The sequence below is a fragment of the Dicentrarchus labrax genome, unplaced genomic scaffold (genome assembly GCF_905237075.1).
Source record: "Dicentrarchus labrax unplaced genomic scaffold, dlabrax2021, whole genome shotgun sequence".
Classification (NCBI taxonomy): Eukaryota; Metazoa; Chordata; class Actinopteri; family Moronidae; genus Dicentrarchus; species Dicentrarchus labrax.
This window is the reverse complement of record NW_026136709.1, coordinates 11,340,679-11,357,904: the sequence shown is the minus strand read 5'-3', so window position 1 is coordinate 11,357,904 and position 17,226 is coordinate 11,340,679. Positions and strand designations below refer to the sequence as shown.

The following is a 17,226-nucleotide window of genomic DNA, read 5'->3' as shown; positions in this document are numbered from 1 at the left end:
TGATGTGTATGTGAGTGTGTTTTAGGGAGTATTCTGTTTTGCAGAAATGGGAGGGGGGGGGGGGGGGCACAAACACACGCACACACTCGCTCACACACACATAGGCACGCATGCAAATCAAAGCCATCAACAGCTTGTGATGAAGTGAGACGTCGTGGCATAAACAGAGTGTGCCGTTACCATGGAAGCCACTTTCACCTCACAGGCCGAGAGAGACAGGCCGAGAGGCAGAAAAACACAAAGAGCCAACGAGACAGGGAGGGAGTGACAGAAAAACAGTAACAGACAGACAGGCAGTGTGTTACAAGCTCTCCTTCAGCTACATTTAATAGCTTTTCAAACCCTCCTTTCCTTTCCCTGGGAAAGAAACACCATATTTGTACAGTAAGCAAAGAAAAGTTCATTGAAACGTTTAATAGCTGGTTGAACATTCACAGGTTTAATGAGCACATCACAAAGCTACAGAAGTAGACACACAGTGGCTGTTGGAGGGGTTTTGTGGTTTTGGAGCCACATCTGTCCCTGTTTTGGTCCCTTTTTTTTCTCTTTTCTGGTTCTACTGCAGGTCACAGCCTTTTAGACTCTTAACTTCACATGGCTTGTGGCAACATGAGGCAACAGATTTGAACTCACTATCATTTATTTAAAAAGCGAAGCTGTCACACATGCTCTAACTGGGACAAATGTTGCTCCATCGGTTTATACAAAGTTTTACATCAAAAAATCTTAGATTTATTGCTCCCTTTTTCCAGGCATCAGTTTGGTAATTTTCCAGTAAATTTTCTACCATCGTACATTCATTTTACTTTATGAGGAGAGCCATAAACAAGATTTAACATTCACTCAGTTAGAACTGGAACAAATCACTGCCTGCATTTTCTGCATTGCACTAAATGTCCACTTCACTTACCAATTTATAATAATCAAGCCTGTAGCAGGAAATTGAACATAGCGACCTGGTCATATGACTTCAGAGAGGCCGCTGTAGCAGAGAATCACAAGCAAAGGGGTACTCTAGATATCTCCCTTCATTTGGCAGAGACACTAATGACAAATTTCCTTCCTTTATATTTTATAAATGATTCATCTCAGCCAAATGGAAACCTTTATCCCTTTAATCCAGTTCATTTTCTCCCTCCGAAATATAGGGGTTACATAACTTCTACAAAGGGCAGTTTAGAGATTGAAAAAGGAGAAATTAACTTAGATGTGGCTTCAAAATGTTCTACCATTGTTGAGAATTCAGAGTAAAGAGAAAAATGTGCATTTCTGCTCATGAAGACATGATCTACTTTCAGTTTGATTGACTTCCTTGTCATTTTGCATGTTGGGATGTTTTTAGCTGCAGTGTGTGTGTCCTCCACCTCAAAGCCTGACTGCTGCCGAGTGGAATAAGCAACTAGACTCCATACCTTCTGTGAAAAAAGGTCGGATGAGCGAGGCCGCTGTAGCGATGCTAGCTTTCAAGGTTTGCCAGGGAGGCTATACAGGAGGTAATCAGAGGAAAATATGTCCTCTCCTCCTCCTCTTCTTTTAGACCTCCATTAGACCAGCCTGCCTCTGTCTGGGAAAATTGATTTTCTCCCTCCCCTCCTCCTTTCCTCTCCTCTCCTGTTTCTCCTCTTTTTTTTCCTCTTCTCAGGTTCCATTTGAGGCTTGTTCATCCACTCTCAAGAGCAGTTCTGCGAGACAGAGAGAGAAAAGAGAATAGTTAGGCTACGACAGGTTGTTCACACATATAGTTACCCACCCCCAACAGCAGCCACCGGGGCTGAAGCCTCATCTCTGTTATCCACAGACTCACAGAGGCCTGCAGTGGTTTGAACTTCTTTCTTTCCCTGTTTTTTTTCTCTTTACTCATTCTCATCTGCCTAATCCTTTCCTTCCTCTGCTGTTCTTTCGCCATCTCTTCCTCTTTCTATTGCTCTTCCACCAGTGCCCCTCACCACCCCACTCTCTCTCTCTCTCAGAGCCAAGTCTTGGATCAATGCACCATTGATTTTCCTATCAATGAACATTAGTATGGATCAGACTGCTGCTTGCACTCCCCTGCCTTGAAAACCACACACACACACACACACACACACACACACACACACACACACACACGCACACACACGCACACGCACTAAAAGCGCCTGTTGCCACAGGGACCCCAGATTTCATCACTGCTCAGCCACAAGCACAAAAAAAAGAGGACGAGCTGGGTGCTGTGGACAAAAGGGGGAACAGCAAGGAAAGACAGCAGTAGAAATAAAGGAGGGTGGGACTGCTAAAAGAGAGGTTCTAGTTGAAAGCACAGGAGCCAATCAATGAAAGGAGTGACAGAAAGGGTAGGAAATGAAATCAGACCGAGCAGAGTTAGTGTTTGTTTCTGCGTAAAGGAAACAGTCATTGGTCAGCTGCCTGCGAGTCGATTCACTGCAGAATAATTCAGTATGATTGGCAACCAGCTCAGGCTGTTGATAATAGCTGCTGATCATGACAGTGAATGGATGCATGCGCTTTATACACCTTTGGGTGTCTTTCTCTTTACCTCTCCCACTCACACATACACAAGCACAAACACACACACAGGCTCACAAACACACACACGCACGCACGCACGCACACACGCACACACGCACACACGCACACACGCACACACACACATCTCTGTCTCCTCTCTCACCCTATAATGGGCTCTGAGTCAGGTGGAGATTGACACTTTTCTTTCTGCTGTGCTCCTTTTGTGTCCAACATTGTATTCATTCCACACAAACCAATGGCGGCCTCTCGGAGAGCACATTTCTGCACACATCAGCCACATTTTGCATCACCAAACAATGAATCTGTGCTTATACACTCGGCATTACTATCTTCAATTAACCCTGCATTTCGGGGGGGGGGGGACAGCACAGTAAATATTTTCTATTTATTGTGTGGCCACACTGGACCTGCACGTTGACAGTCAATCTACACTGTTACTTTAATAAATGAATGACTGACTGCATAAAGGATGTTTACAATCAACTCTCCTTTCGTGCACAGTACGAGAGGCCCTGCATGTCTTTGCGGTATGTCACGGTGTATAAATGGTGTTCTTTCTGCCTTTTTTAGAGTAATGTTGTATCTTTTAAAATTACATTTCCTCATATCCTCATCTCTTTCACTTGTCAAACACAGAGAGAGAGAGAGAGAGAGAGAGAGAGAGAGAGAGAGAGAGAGAGAGAGAGAGAGAGAGACTGGTCCTGATAGAACAAAGAAACATCCTTCTTTGGGAGTGCTCACATGAAAGTTGATCCTTGGTTCAGACCCCCTGTACAAGGAAACTGAGACGCCTCAGGGCCGTCCTTCGCCCTGCCTGATTGTAAAGCGTTTTAATTTGGACTGCAGTGGACGCCTGCCTGCCTCTGTGTCTGTCTGTCTGACCGTCTGTATTTCCTGTTCAGATAACATGTGTGTGTGTGGGTTAACTATAACATAATTAATCAACTTTACCAAAGTATCATAATTTTTTTACTTAGCATAATAAATTACTTAGCTAGTTTATTTATGTGATTATTTTATAATTAAAAAATATATTTATTTACAAATATTTATTTACTGTGTGCAGAATATTACATCATTTAAAAATGTTATAAAGATGATATCCATAGTGAATAGTAATATCTCTCTCTAATGCTCTAACACTTGAATAGGAGTATTTCTTCTACAAAAATGTTGATATTCCTACATTTCTTCTGATTTTCACAAAATATGTTACAGCTCAGGTCTGTGCATGCCTGAAGGAAAATTCAGTTTGCAGGATAAAGAGGTTTTAAGAAACGCAGGTTTTGAAGGACTATGGTAGGTTCTTGAATGTGCAAACAGCCTTCAGTCTGTGAGCTGACTGTCGCAAAAAAAGAAAACAGCTTTTTTAGCACTTTTTCAAAGCATCAAAAAACATCTTTACAGATTCTTTCCGCTACATTGTCACACTCATAATCACAACAATCCACTTACACTCAGTTGTCATTCAGACTTCTGTTGCAGCTATCAAACTGGCCTTGGGTTTAAATGTCTGTATTTCTCATGGACTGTAGCACAAATGTGCTGATAGAAAACAGTTAGATTTGCTGGTGTAACAACTTCACTTCTGGGCTTCAAAGCCTGCCCGCCCCCCTCTCCCATTCCTCATGGACCCAACACAGATGGCCAGCCATGAGAGTGGGCTGCTGTGGACTTTTAGAAGATGGACATGGCAGGTGAAAGGATGAATATTCATTGAAACTACTGCAGAACTGTTCCTCCATGACCAACATTTAGCTTAAAATCCTCCTCTCCTCTGCACCCACTGCAAACTTCACTGGGATCCACACAACCACACACACTCATACAGAAACAGTCATGCTGTGGGAGCTGAGGAGAAAGGGAGAGCCCGCAGATTTTTCTGGCAACATGTCAAACCAGACTGTAACCTTTGTAACCGCAGAGTTCAATTACTCACTTAACTCACTTTGATCCAGACTTCTGCCTCTGATTGAGGCTTTAACATGTGGACTGACTAAAATGAGGCTTCAACAAGCTCAATCCTGAATAAAACATTGAACAACACACAGAACTTTGGCAAATCCTTGTCTGATGGGCTCATCATAAGGAAAATGTACCACTTCCAAACCAGCAGCAACAATGTTGAAAAACTAACCAAGCAGTGATTAACTTCAGGGTTTTTATAGCGCTGTAAAACAGATGTGAGTCCGGATAGGTTTGTTTTAGGTTAAGATACGTTTGTTTAACATATTTAGAGAAAAACAATGCCCCTAATTTGTCTCTAAGTGGAGCAATGCAGAGCCAAATGTGTTAAACTGTAAAAGCCCCATACTGCCTGCCGTGCTCTGTCAGAGGCAGGGTAAATATGGCGGGTGCACCGTGAGAATAAGTCTGAGGGAAAAAAACAACACTCGTTTTAAATTCCTTTTTTAAAACCATAAATACGTTTCGTGACTGAGACATAATCGCTAAACTACTCTCTCACTTTGTACGACTTGCCTGTTGTGCTCGGCGCGAAGCCGCGCCGCCGGGGAGCCGAGCAGGACGTGAGGGGAAACCGAACTCCTGACAGCGGCTGCAGCAGCGGCAGCGGCCGGCAGGAAGCTGCTATTCACCGGCAGGCAGGAGGAGGAACAGCTGCCCCTCCGCACTCAGGGAAACACCGGTTCTCTCGACATTTACGTAGCCTGAAAGATTAAATATATTTTTTTTAAATTATAAAATTAAAATTAAAATATATGACGATAGGCATAGTTCAGTATTTTTGCCAATATAATAGGCTAAAGGTTACAGACACAATGAGATTTGTTTTTTTTTGGTTTTTTTTTAAATGTGAAAAGTCAGTAAAGTTAATAATAATAATAATAATAATAATAATAATAATAATAATAATAATAATGGATCATAATTATTTTGTTATAGCCTATTTTCTTTTATATATTATAGAATATTCATATATATCAACAAAAACTATTCATGAGACATGAGATTACTTAGTTATATTTTATACATAGTCCATGTGTTTTATCCTGTATTTGCGGATTAGCCTATTGTTATATTAGAATATTTGCTTGTACATTTTCATATATTTTTAATATGCAGTCGCAGCGCGACACATATGAAAAGGTGAACAGCAGGTTAAAGACTGTGTACCCTGTTATTGAATTTTACGTCAGGTGATATTTGCATTTAATATCCCTCCGCCACACATTGGCCTGCCATATTGTAACTGTGATAGACAGGCTTAAAGAGCTGTAATTGCAATCACATTGAACCCCAAAAGCTTTTATTGTCAGAGTATGAGCCAGCGCGCGCACACACATACATACACGCACACAAACACACACATACACACACACACACACACACACACAGATACTCCGCTCTTGAGGGGTAAGCTTATTTTAGGATATATATATATATATATACATATGTATATATATATATATATCACCACGGTGCCTCTCTCACCGACACATCTGTCACATTTAGGACTTTAACCGGTGACGCTGGCTGGCGCGCGCTCCAAGTCATAATGGGAGGTGATGGTGGTGATGGTGCTGACTATAGAGATGGTGAATTAGAGCAGGCATGCGCGCTCTGGTAGAGGTGAATGTGAGCCATTCAGATTTCCATATATGTCCTGTCACAAGGGAGACCTCCTCTCCTCCCCCTCCTCTTTTCCTCACATACCCCCTCAAACACACACACACACACACACAGCCTCCCCCTCTCTCTCTCCCTCCTCTCTTTGTTCCCCTACGATGATTCCCTCTATGAGCTCCCCACAGCAGAGAGAGAGAGAGAGAGAGAGAGAGAGAGAGAGAGAGAGAGAAACCACACCACTGCCACCAAGCGGCCGCGGAGGCGCGCGTGACCGTGCGCGCGTGCTCTTTGTTATCCCCCCGACCTCCATGAATTTCCATCAGCGGTTATAAGAGGAAGGGGGAAAAAAGCCGTCGGCACCTTTACAACTTCGCAACATTTTACAAGCATATTCATGCACAAGGCCGCTCTCCCGCCATTTTGCGTTTTAGGGTGTGGGCTCGAGCTGCTGGTGCGCCGACACACACCCACGCGCCCTGCTGAAGTGTCAGTGAGCAAGACACTGACCCCATGCTGACCTCTGGGGACGTGGAGGGGCATTTGTCCTCCTGCCATTATCATATTAGCATCAGAGGGACGTATCCGCGCTGCTTTCTTATTCCTTTTCACCACCATATCTGACGGATTACACATTCAAATGATTCAATAAAGAAGAGAATATATAGGCTCTGCAGGACAACAATTTAATTAGCTCTATATATAACCTAGTTAATGAGGTACTTAACAGGGAGACGTTAATTACAGATTCTATATGGCCCTGTTTTTTTCTGCAGGGCATCCTCTCTCTTCTCTGAGACTTTAAATGGGATTAATCAATCATATTTTTGCACATTTAATTCATCGGCGCCAACGTGCTGCTACAAACGGTTTCATATATCTCCTATTTATTTATTTAGCCTATTTATGGTGGTTATTTGCCATCACTTGTGGTGTAGCCTATACATACACTTCTGTCACATACAAAAAAAAAAAAACAAGTAGCCTAATCTTCCAATAAAAACAACAGAATATGTCCGGAAATATGACGATCAGCCTGTTAGTTAAAAGAATGAATAATTTAAAGGCAGACAGTGCATTGAAAGCAGGAGAGAGGGGAGGAGGGGATGGGGAGTTTATTTTCCAACAGGGGGCAGAATCACTCTGCAAAATCTCCCTCTCTGTCTCTCTCCCTCTCGCTCATTCTTTCTGATCCTCTCTTTCTCTGTCACGTAGCCTACACACAGAAACACACACACACACACACACACACACACACACACACACACACACACACACACACACACACACACACACACACACACAATCTGGGCCCAGCAGGATATGTCTTTTTAACAAATAAACTTTTGAGCCAGATCAGAGAAGTGTAGATTAGTTCCAGGGTGTCTGATATATTTTAGCTAATGAAGCCGAAAGGTTGCTGGGACCCCAACGTTTACAACGTGCTAAAATCATTAAACAGACTTGATTTTTGACAAAGTGCAAAAGAAAGTTTTCTTCCCTCCCCGGAGCTGAAATGAAGTTCTCCTCTAAGGTTACAGTTTGGGATTAGTCTAAGGTTTTAAAAAAATAATATGAATCACAGTGAATTTAAGTCTTCTCTCCTAAGGGCCTCATGGTTACATCGGGGTCCTGACCCCGGAGCTGGTTGGTGAGAGTTGTGGTTTCATGCTTTTTCATGCTTAATTAAGTTTTAATTAAAGCAAAATATGGATGTTTGGAGCTTATAAATGATAGAATGAAACATGGCAAAGCAAAGGCATTGGATAGTTGATATTTTGCCACGTTGCTTTTATGTCTGCTGCTCATTCAATCAATAAATATTAAATGCATATTTCAAGTTAAGATTGAGACTCTCAGAGATCATGATGATCACCATAAAGCAGACCTTTCTCCTTTTATATCAAACAACAAAACCGAACTTATGTGGTATTTGTAAGTTATCTGCACGTTTAACGTATTCATAAGACACGTTCATGTTGAATGTATAAGTTCAGACTGCAGTTTTTATTTAGTTTTTCTACAATATCCGCACATGGCAAGTAGAATATAGAATATATGATTAATGGCAACGATACAAAAAAAAACAGTTACTAATTACGTTACTTGGAAAATAAAGTCTTATAATGAACTGATGATTAAACAGATCAGTAAACGTTACAGTTGATGGGTTACTCTTACTCTAAATTAAGGAAAAGTGAATTTTTCTTTGGATGTGAGAACCTTGAATCAGACAGACAACTTAAGAGATTCATACTTTCCGCAATGAATTAACTCAGCAAATAACCTTTTTTTCTATCATCACAGCACACTGTAGACATTAACAGCCAGGAGCTACTTATGTTGAAATCCTTAAACAAATGTTAACAAGAGAAATGTCACAAGCAACTGGACCATGCTGAGAGTTATTGGAATTTATGAATAGCCTACAGAACCTTTGATATGTCGTCGAAGGAGGATTTGGAGATCACTTTACTCATTTGGCCGTTTTACTGCAGACATCTTTTGTCAGTGTCAGATAAGCACAGCTCGAACAAATTCAGAAATCACAGAGACCTGAACCCAGAGCTTGTATCTCTCTGCAGTGATGCTCATAACTAACTGTATTTCTGCTGTATGGTGACAGTATGACATACGAATATAATTAACGTTAAAGGGCGGGTGACCCCTGGGATCGCCAGTCACCTCTGTATAACTCCTTCTCAAAGATGGAGAAATGTTAGAGTGCAGTATGCTGCATCAATGCAGCACAACAGGAACCCATCCACACTCTGAAAGGACAGAGGCTTTGGTAAAATATTCGTTGATTTTACTGTTATCATATGCAGCTGTGTAAAAGGAAAACAAGCCACCAAGCCAGACCACAGAAACAGGCCTTGACTGTCAGCTTATTTTACAAATCCTCACTCCTTTCAGAGATCTGATAACTTTTACTCTTTGGATGTGTATTTATTATGATTTTGAAAATAAAAAACATAGCAAGCAAAAAATATAGGCTATATAAAAAATAAAAAAAGTAGAAATGTGACAATCTGCCAATGTCTTCTCGGCTTATAACTCTTGTTGCAATACATTGATCATACATACAGTCAGTCGTATTAAAACAGCCCCGCTGATAGATCTCCGCTTTAACAAGCTGGCTTTGAAAATTTGTCTCTTTGTTGACAATGCACACATCTCCCAAGGTCAAATTACCGCAGCGTCCTCTTAAAGGGGACGTTTGCCATTGTTAGACAGTCAGTGGAGGGATATGATAATAACCAAAGGGACTGTGGTGACCTCCAGTCAACCAAGGATTATCAATAAAACACAAAATCCAAATAAAATAAAGCAGGGGAGATTTTATTAGAGGTGCAGATCAGCGTGCCCTTTACAGGTTTCTGCATCAAAACTTTATTCAAACAACTTCTCATTTAATTTGACCTGCAAATATCAGCAGGCTGTATATGAGACTTTCTGCTCAGTTGAACTAAACTTTATTTCTCCACAAGTCAAACGTGTTTGTCTTTTGCAAAGGTCCTAAAGTTTAAAGGTTAAAGCTGATCCAATCACATTGATTTGGAGACATCAGCGCTCTTTTACCTTCCATAGGACAGTTTTCATATTGACGTAAAGAGCACTCATGTCAGCTGATTATATGTGGGCAAATCATGCAGTTTTTCTTAATACAGCTGTGTCAGAAACGACTTAAAGGGGTAAAAAAAAAAAAGACACAGGCTCAGCAGCCTGATTTTCAATCTGACAACACAAAGATGTATTTCTGTTAAACTTGTGCGCTTTAAACTGATTGGGTTGAGGATGACGCTGAAAAGACTAGTATATAGAAAGTGTTTATTTAATAGGGTCGTATCACTTCTAATACATCGCTATTCACCTCGTCGGTTAGTGGATTTTAGGGTTGCATTATACTGGGCGAGACTTTTATTTTGAAGGAATTAGATAAACCTATTAAGAACACATACAATTTGTTAAAACATACACTGCAGCACAGGAGCAAGGAGGTTTGGGGCATCATGCAGTATGTGTGAATGGGGAAACTGTGACAGATCAATTCTGACATCAGCCTTGTGACGCCTAAAATATGATGATGTAATGTGATGTAAGAGACGTCGAGAGGGGACATATCTTGGAGGAAAAGCGAAGCACCAGGGGAGAGAGTGGAGGCTAATCTATTTCACAACCAGACCCGGAGCCAAAATGGACTTTGGACAAAGCGCGGAGTCAGAGGTCACCGCGATAGCTGCAGCGTGTGTGGCCGTGCACTAGACCGCAGTCCTCCTCCGATTCTGCATCATGAAGGATCAGACTGACGACCCCCCCCAAATGATGCAGCCTGAAATTATCGGAATTTGTAAAAGCTGTGCATACCGCAGCGACAGGCAACATTTAAGCTGAATAAATAGTTTTCCCCCCCTCAAGAGTTTAACCCGTTGACTGCTGTTGGTGGTCATAAACATGTGGAAGAACCGCGCAGAATCTTATGGCGCCAGACTCAATAGACAGACGGGGGTGTAACTGTACTGAGTTACAATGTAAAAATGTTTTAAAAAAAATAAATAAATACAAGGAAATGATAAATCAGAGAGGCGAGTGTTGCTGAAACTTTCTTCAGCACTGCTTCTCTGAAAGATGCACTTCTCCAGGTATTTTATGCCATAGAGGAACAATCCTGTGTCACATGATAACTATAGCCTGAGGGGTTTTTTTCTGATAGTTTTATAGTTAATTTTGGCAACACTGTAAGGAGCAGTTTGCACCATTAAGACCCATCTGCACGCAGCCCAATCAGAGTTAGTAATACACTTGTCTGGTTTTTTTTTTTTTTTATGCACTTCCTTTGCAGAGTTAGTTGTCATGTGGTTCCGACTGCAATGCACTCTGATTACACATGTTTTTGCTGACATCGTGGAAATGTAGAAGTGACCTACTCACTCACACTGTAGCCTACCTGTTGACTGCCTCGAGACTCTTCCTCACATGAAAAACAGCAACATATTCACGATGACTGGCTGAATTAACTAAAATATTTACATGTTGTGCATCATTTCAGTCCTTTCCATCTGTTCATCTTTTTCTTTTAAAGAGAAAATCAATAAGGCACATTAGGTTTATGCTGGATTAAAGTCTTCAGGGTACTTAATGAATAGAGTAAGTGAAAATAATGTCAACATGATGTAATAATAATAATGATAATATATGCTTGTCTCATCAGTTTTACTTAATGTCCTCTCATATGGTGTGATTAAACAGGAAAAAAACAGAGTGATATATGTGCTATTTCCTGGTTTCAGCTCTTCAGTGTCCTACTTATTAATAGAGTGCCCTAACAGTTTAGCCACAGAAGTTACAATGTTCAACATCCCATAAACCAAAAGTGTTACTTTTTTATAGGAAAGGAGTCCAATTGGTTGTAGGCAGATCTGTGTGTGAATCTTTGTGCGGGTAAAAGCTGTCAATCTGTAAAAGAGATAATAGGAGTCCATTAGATCTCCAGTTTTCGGTAAGATCATCTGTGAAGAATATTTTTGTTTCAGTTTATTCAAACAATGAAGCAGAAAATTACATTTCATCTCATTTTGTTCGCCCCCCCACCCCCAAAACTTTAGTGCACAAGTTTGTCTTTAGCCTCTTTGGTGCAAACTGCACTCATTGAGTCTCCTACAGCAACAAGGAGGTGGTAAAAAACACCACATGCGAGCATTTCCCCAACAAAATCATGCTTCCTATAACATCTAGGACGACCCTCCTGCAGTGATTCCTCGACATTTGCCAGCCCCATACTCTGGGGTGTAATCGCCTCAGCTCAGCCCTGCTGCTCCACACGCTATACATCAGCTGATCCGTCACGTGGTCTGGTGTCGTGGGTCACCTCTTTGCAAAATGGAGTTGTCTGATTCTGTGCAGAGAGGGCTGCAGTCTCTCGCCGACCCCTCCGCCTTCGCCCACACCAGCTTCCAGGTGCTGGTGGACGTGTCTTTCCGGAGCCTGCTCTCGTCTCACGCCGACGCTGCAGTCCTCGGTGAGCCGCCGCCGCCGCTTTGTCTCCGCCGCTGCTTCCGGTTTCTCTCCGTGTGGATGTTGAAGAGGAGCTGCCTCGGTGTTTCTCGGTGCTTTTGACGGCGCCGCAGCGGTTCCGCGAGTTGCTCTGAACCCGTTTTCCAAGCGTTCATGTTAAGATCTTAAACGAGGCGGCGAGGTTGGATCCGCAGACAGCCGCCCGTCAGCTGGGCTTTCAGCGATCTTCGCCCCCTTTTTCTGCTGCCTGCTTTACATTCAGCAGCAGTCACACAATCACACGGCCACTCGGGATGCCTTTTGTCATTTAAACTGGCATCAAGTCTACTCAGCACATTAGAAACACTATGTTAGGCTATTTCAATCGCCATTAGTCAAAGCTGATGATGGATACACACCCGATTGTCCGCTTTAACCAGCAGGTCTTTGAACGCAGCAGACCTCTGGATAGCCTATTGCTAATTTTGATCGGGTTTAAGCAGTAAATTTAAATGATGCAAAATGACACCAGACCTCTCTCCTTCGTGTAATGGTCACAGCTCCTACTGTGTCATGGCTACTTCTCGTGTTTTCGACGACCACGCGTTGTCCAACTTTCTGCAGCTCTTTTTAATGGCAGAATTATTTAGAAAGTGAAATGTTCAGTATACAAACAAACAAAGGACCCCTGGCTGATGCAGCTGAGGGGTCCATTCACATGCAAATCGTCATTGATTTCCATTCTACACGTCAATCTGGAGAGCACGAGTATGGATCGCCAATCCTACACCATTTAAAGCAATCAAACTTCTGTGCGTATGGAGGAATAAAAAGCTGCGTGATCTAACTGCGTGTGTGTGTGTTTTGCTTGTGGTTACAGATCAACCCGAACTGAAGCAGATCGACCAGATCCTGCTCAAACAGAGTCACGCTGCAGCGACCACCTTCATACTGGAGGCGGTCAAACAAAACGCAGACAAGTCGACCATAAGGTAGGCGACGTTAGAGAGAAGAAGGTTTCCTGTTAACGTGTAGTCAATACATGCTGCACACGCTCATAGTGAACTTCTAAAAATAGGCTCATTAGGTTGTCTGTTCACGGGTGAACAATAGTGCTCATATCAGACATTGTGGCAGGAAATATGTGGCTCTAGAGCCTGTTGTTTGCTCGGTATTTACATGTAAAGGACAGTATAATGTGACCTGCGGATTGCATCTCCCAAGAGACCATAGATTAGAGACCCAAGATTACAGCAATGAGTTTAAATCTTTAAATCTGCCCCGTACAACTGGAAGAAAACACCATAGCCTGCTTTTAAAATACTGCAGAGCAATGTGACTCTCAGGAGCTGTTGTTACTGAAATGAGTTAATTAGCCATGTCCCAGATGTGCAACTGGGATGTCTTGCTTGTGTACTAGCAGCAGTGTTCCCACAGATAAACAATCAATTAACATTATTAAGCAACGTTTGGAATCGACAGTGAAGCCATGCTCAAGTTTTATGGAACTTGCAAATGGACGCAAATCAATTGGAGTAATAAGTGCTGTAGTTAAATTTGTTATAGGCCTATGGGTAAGGGCAGCTTATTATTAAAATTCAGTTTCCCACAGTGGACCATCTGCGTTGCCTTTGCTTTGTAGTCATTCTTTGGGTGTTTATAATAAGAGAGGGAAGGTGTAGCTAGTCATCATCAGAGTTGGATGAAGATGAACATGTGATTGTCCAAAACAAGCACCAAGACATAGCTAAAGAATCTCTCAGACTTCTAGGAAAGTATTTTTTACTTTTGTTTTCTTTTTTACGCCCTTTAAAAAAAAAAAAATTCACTTAGACAATGGAAACATCAACCTTTAAACTACTGAAGCACTAACACATGTTTCTCTGTAAGTTCTTTTTATTATAAAGGGAAAAAAATGCATGGGTTACAATTAAAATCCAAAAACGTGTCCAAGAATTTGACCACCTTAAAAAAAAAAAAAAAAAGACTGTAAAGTAAACAGAGTTTGGTGGTTTTTTTTTTTCTTGCAGCTCCAGCCTCGAAGAACTCACACTCAGTGCAGAGAGAATAGAAATATTCTACAGCACATATCAGGTGACAGTTTAAAACACTGTTACATTCATTAAATCAGTTTTTCTCTCATGAATTCTTGTAACTGTGGCGGACTTCCCCATAACTCATCGACGTGTTTTGTTTTACAGAAACATAAAAAAGAATTGGAACACCTATTAGCCAGGTAAGCCTGAGCTGTGAGAGATTTCTGGAGGTGAAGTTGTTATTTCTAAGAATCATTTGTTGGCAGAATTATAACGGTTCTGCTAATGGATGATTACACACTGAAGGTCAATTTTATTCGACTCCACATCACTATGAATGACATCAGAAGTGGGGGAATTACGCACGGATCCTCCTGAGTGAATATCTGAGTTTTGACACTCTGGCTTTGGAAACTGAGAGAAGAGCAACCCGGTTGTTGCTTCGGCCCAGTCAGGGAACAGAGAGGGTCTTTTGCGTGTCAGGACGAAAAGGTCAAGGAGTGTGATTAATTGCAATGTAAATGCTGCTTTATGGCGCACCATAAACAAACGCTCTTTGTGTAAGAGCCACATTGTCTGCAAACAAATTGTCAATTCATATAAAACACGGAGAGTCTTTTAATCACACACTAAAATGTTATGGTACGCAAAAACCTTGGGACATATGGTTAAATAACCTCAAACGGCCCACTCATTGAATACTGAAAGGCTAAAGAGAATCTGCTAAAGAAATGATGACATGAGATACTTTTTCAGAACACATAGGCTGACACTTTGATCCTGACTGCCTGATGCAACAGCATCGTTAAATTACTGTATGTTCATGAAGGTAAACCCCCCACAGTCCCTGCTTATTTTCTGTGTAATGTCCTACATTAAAGGTCTTTTCTGTCATCCTCTATAGCATAGGAAGGCGTCCGCCTCAGATTAACGACGTGTCTTGGCGTCTCCAGTACCACATGAAGGTACACAAAACACGAGTTTTTGGAGCACATTATGTCTTCTTGTTGCGCAGTGTCTTGCGCCAAACTTAAAATGTTGTTTCCCCAACAGAACGAACAGGTCGATAAGGTCAACGAGCCTTTCTACTCGATTTCATTGAACACGGAGGTGAGACTCGGAGCACGTTTTTAAGCCTCCACGTTCATGCGTTTTGCTGTTGTGATTCTGTGGGTAAAATTGTTCCTTTTTGTTAGAATGAAGGATGCTCGGAAGATATCGACTTCACCTGCACAATGGAGCAACTGCAGGTAGAGGAAGGAGTTTGTTTCTTGTTGCTTTTTACTGGACCTAAACTTCTAAACTTGCTCTCCTTGTGGCATTTTTATTCCAGAGTTGCAGTTGAACCATGCCATATTCAGCCTCCCTATCAATAAAACAAAAATAAAAGAAGTAGATTAATTTGGCTGGTTGGCGTACGGAGAGTTTTCCACTTCAAACAGGGCAACTTCCAAAGAAAATACATGTGTTTTAATTGTATCGTTACATCTTTGCGCTTTCGTGGGTTTCATTGCTGCAGATAAACCTTTTAAATATGAAATAGGCCTACATGTAAACACTAAGAGATTATATTGGTGGTGATACATTAAGTTCATCTAATATGATAAGAAAGGTTATATGGACATAAAGTTCCTGTATGACTTCGGCTGTTTGATATTTTTCTGACCTTTTATTTAAATAATGTAAGCTGCAGTCAGATTCACGATGCAAAATATTTGATGAATTCAGTTCGGACATACAGTCTGCTGTCATTCAGTGTCCAGTCAGACTTACTCAGAAAAAAAATCTGATTGTTTAATTCTTTGTATAAGGAGTATTATTCATGGCGTAAATATTATTTTTTTCACTGGATATTTTAGGTTATGCCCGACACTTTTATTCCTATTAAATGATCAATGGTTGCTTGTTTTCAGGATTTGGTGGGGAAGCTCAAAGACGCTGCCAAGAGTGTGGAGAAAGCCAGTCAGATGTGATGTGCCGGTGTCCTGTTTCCTCGCCTTTTCTGCGCCACAAAGCACTGAACTTCAGCAGATTCCAGCGGCATTACCCGTCTCTTAATAGCTTCTTTTGTACCTGACATTGACGTGCCGTGTATGCTATACGAGACAATTACCATTCCAACTTGTGTTTCAATAAAACAAACAAAAATAAAAAAGTCCACCTTGCGCTTTGAATAATTCCAGGGCTTGATGTGCTCACACTGATCCAGCAGTGTTACTTGTCTTTGTAAGAACACTGCAATTTGGTGGGGGAAAATATTTTTTAATAAATACAATTGATGGCACTCTGAAATTGTAGGTTTTGTGTCAGAGAGATGTTTAAAAAAATTTGAACATGGAGCCAGCGGAGTGACTGGTAGACATGTGTTTTGTCAACCCTTACCAACGCTGAATAGGATTTTTGCCATAGTTGCATGACAGCAGTGTATTTTCTCTCCTGCAAAGGGGATCAGACCAGCTTTTTTTTTTCCTGGATGGCTCCGGCCGATGGGAGCTATTTATATATATATGTATAAAAAACCTACTAACAAAGATCTATGACTTTACAGACTTATGCGAATATTTGGTCCCCTTTTAGACTTTCTGCACCTCCGCTGAAAGTTCAAAGCTCCTCATGCAGCTGAAGCGCCACGGCGGCTCAGATTCCATAAACATCCGAGATGCCTTCATTTTCTGCGGCGCTGGCTGAGGGATAAAGGATCCAATTCATCAAGTTGGAAGTTGCGGCGCATTTCTTGCAGATGTCAGAACAGCCTGTGACAAAGGTTTGACACCAGAGCCATTTGTCACACGGACGTATTTTAACCAAGTGCGTGGGTCTCTTTTTTAAAAAAAAAAAAAAAAAAGGTAGCTGTCTAATCCTCCAATAGACTGCATGTTTTCTAATGAGGGGATTGAGGCGTTTTTTCACGGTCAAAACGACATGAACGTGTGTGAGTGCGTGTTGCTGCAGTTATTTTTAACATCAGAGGCGAGGGAACACCATCAGCAGCCTACTTTCTAGACGCCCCTATCACATTGCCCATTTGAGCGAAAAAGTAGGATGCATATTTTGTGCATGTGCGGTGTCTTTTCGTGCTGAA

At 41.6% G+C, this 17,226-nt stretch overlaps 1 protein-coding gene and 1 long non-coding RNA gene across 4 annotated transcripts; one reads left to right on the top strand and one right to left on the bottom strand.

Annotated features, from left to right (window-relative positions):
• Positions 1-394: 394 nt before the first annotated feature.
• LOC127369463 (uncharacterized) lies at positions 395-11,862 on the bottom strand. 2 transcript variants are annotated; one of them, XR_007886076.1, is made up of 3 exons: positions 11,496-11,862; positions 4,997-5,198; positions 395-1,682 (listed from the first exon to the last, which is right to left on the bottom strand). It is a non-coding gene; the product is annotated as an uncharacterized LOC127369463 (long non-coding RNA). The 2 variants fall into 2 exon arrangements; XR_007886075.1 differs by lacking the exon at positions 11,496-11,862 and adding an exon at positions 5,983-6,127.
• Positions 11,863-11,932: 70 nt separating this feature from the next.
• On the top strand, positions 11,933-16,302 carry commd3 (COMM domain containing 3). Of its 2 annotated transcripts, XM_051410871.1 has the most exons (8): positions 11,939-12,133; positions 12,989-13,100; positions 14,139-14,202; positions 14,310-14,344; positions 15,049-15,109; positions 15,198-15,254; positions 15,341-15,394; positions 16,058-16,302. In XM_051410871.1, exons 1-8 carry the CDS (start codon positions 11,995-11,997, stop codon positions 16,115-16,117), a joined length of 582 nt encoding a protein of 193 aa, XP_051266831.1. In that variant the 5' UTR covers positions 11,939-11,994; the 3' UTR covers positions 16,118-16,302. The 2 variants fall into 2 exon arrangements, with proteins under 2 accessions (XP_051266832.1, XP_051266831.1); XM_051410872.1 differs by lacking the exons at positions 14,139-14,202; positions 14,310-14,344 and having other exon boundaries at positions 11,933-12,133.
• The last annotated feature ends 924 nt before the right edge of the window (positions 16,303-17,226 follow it).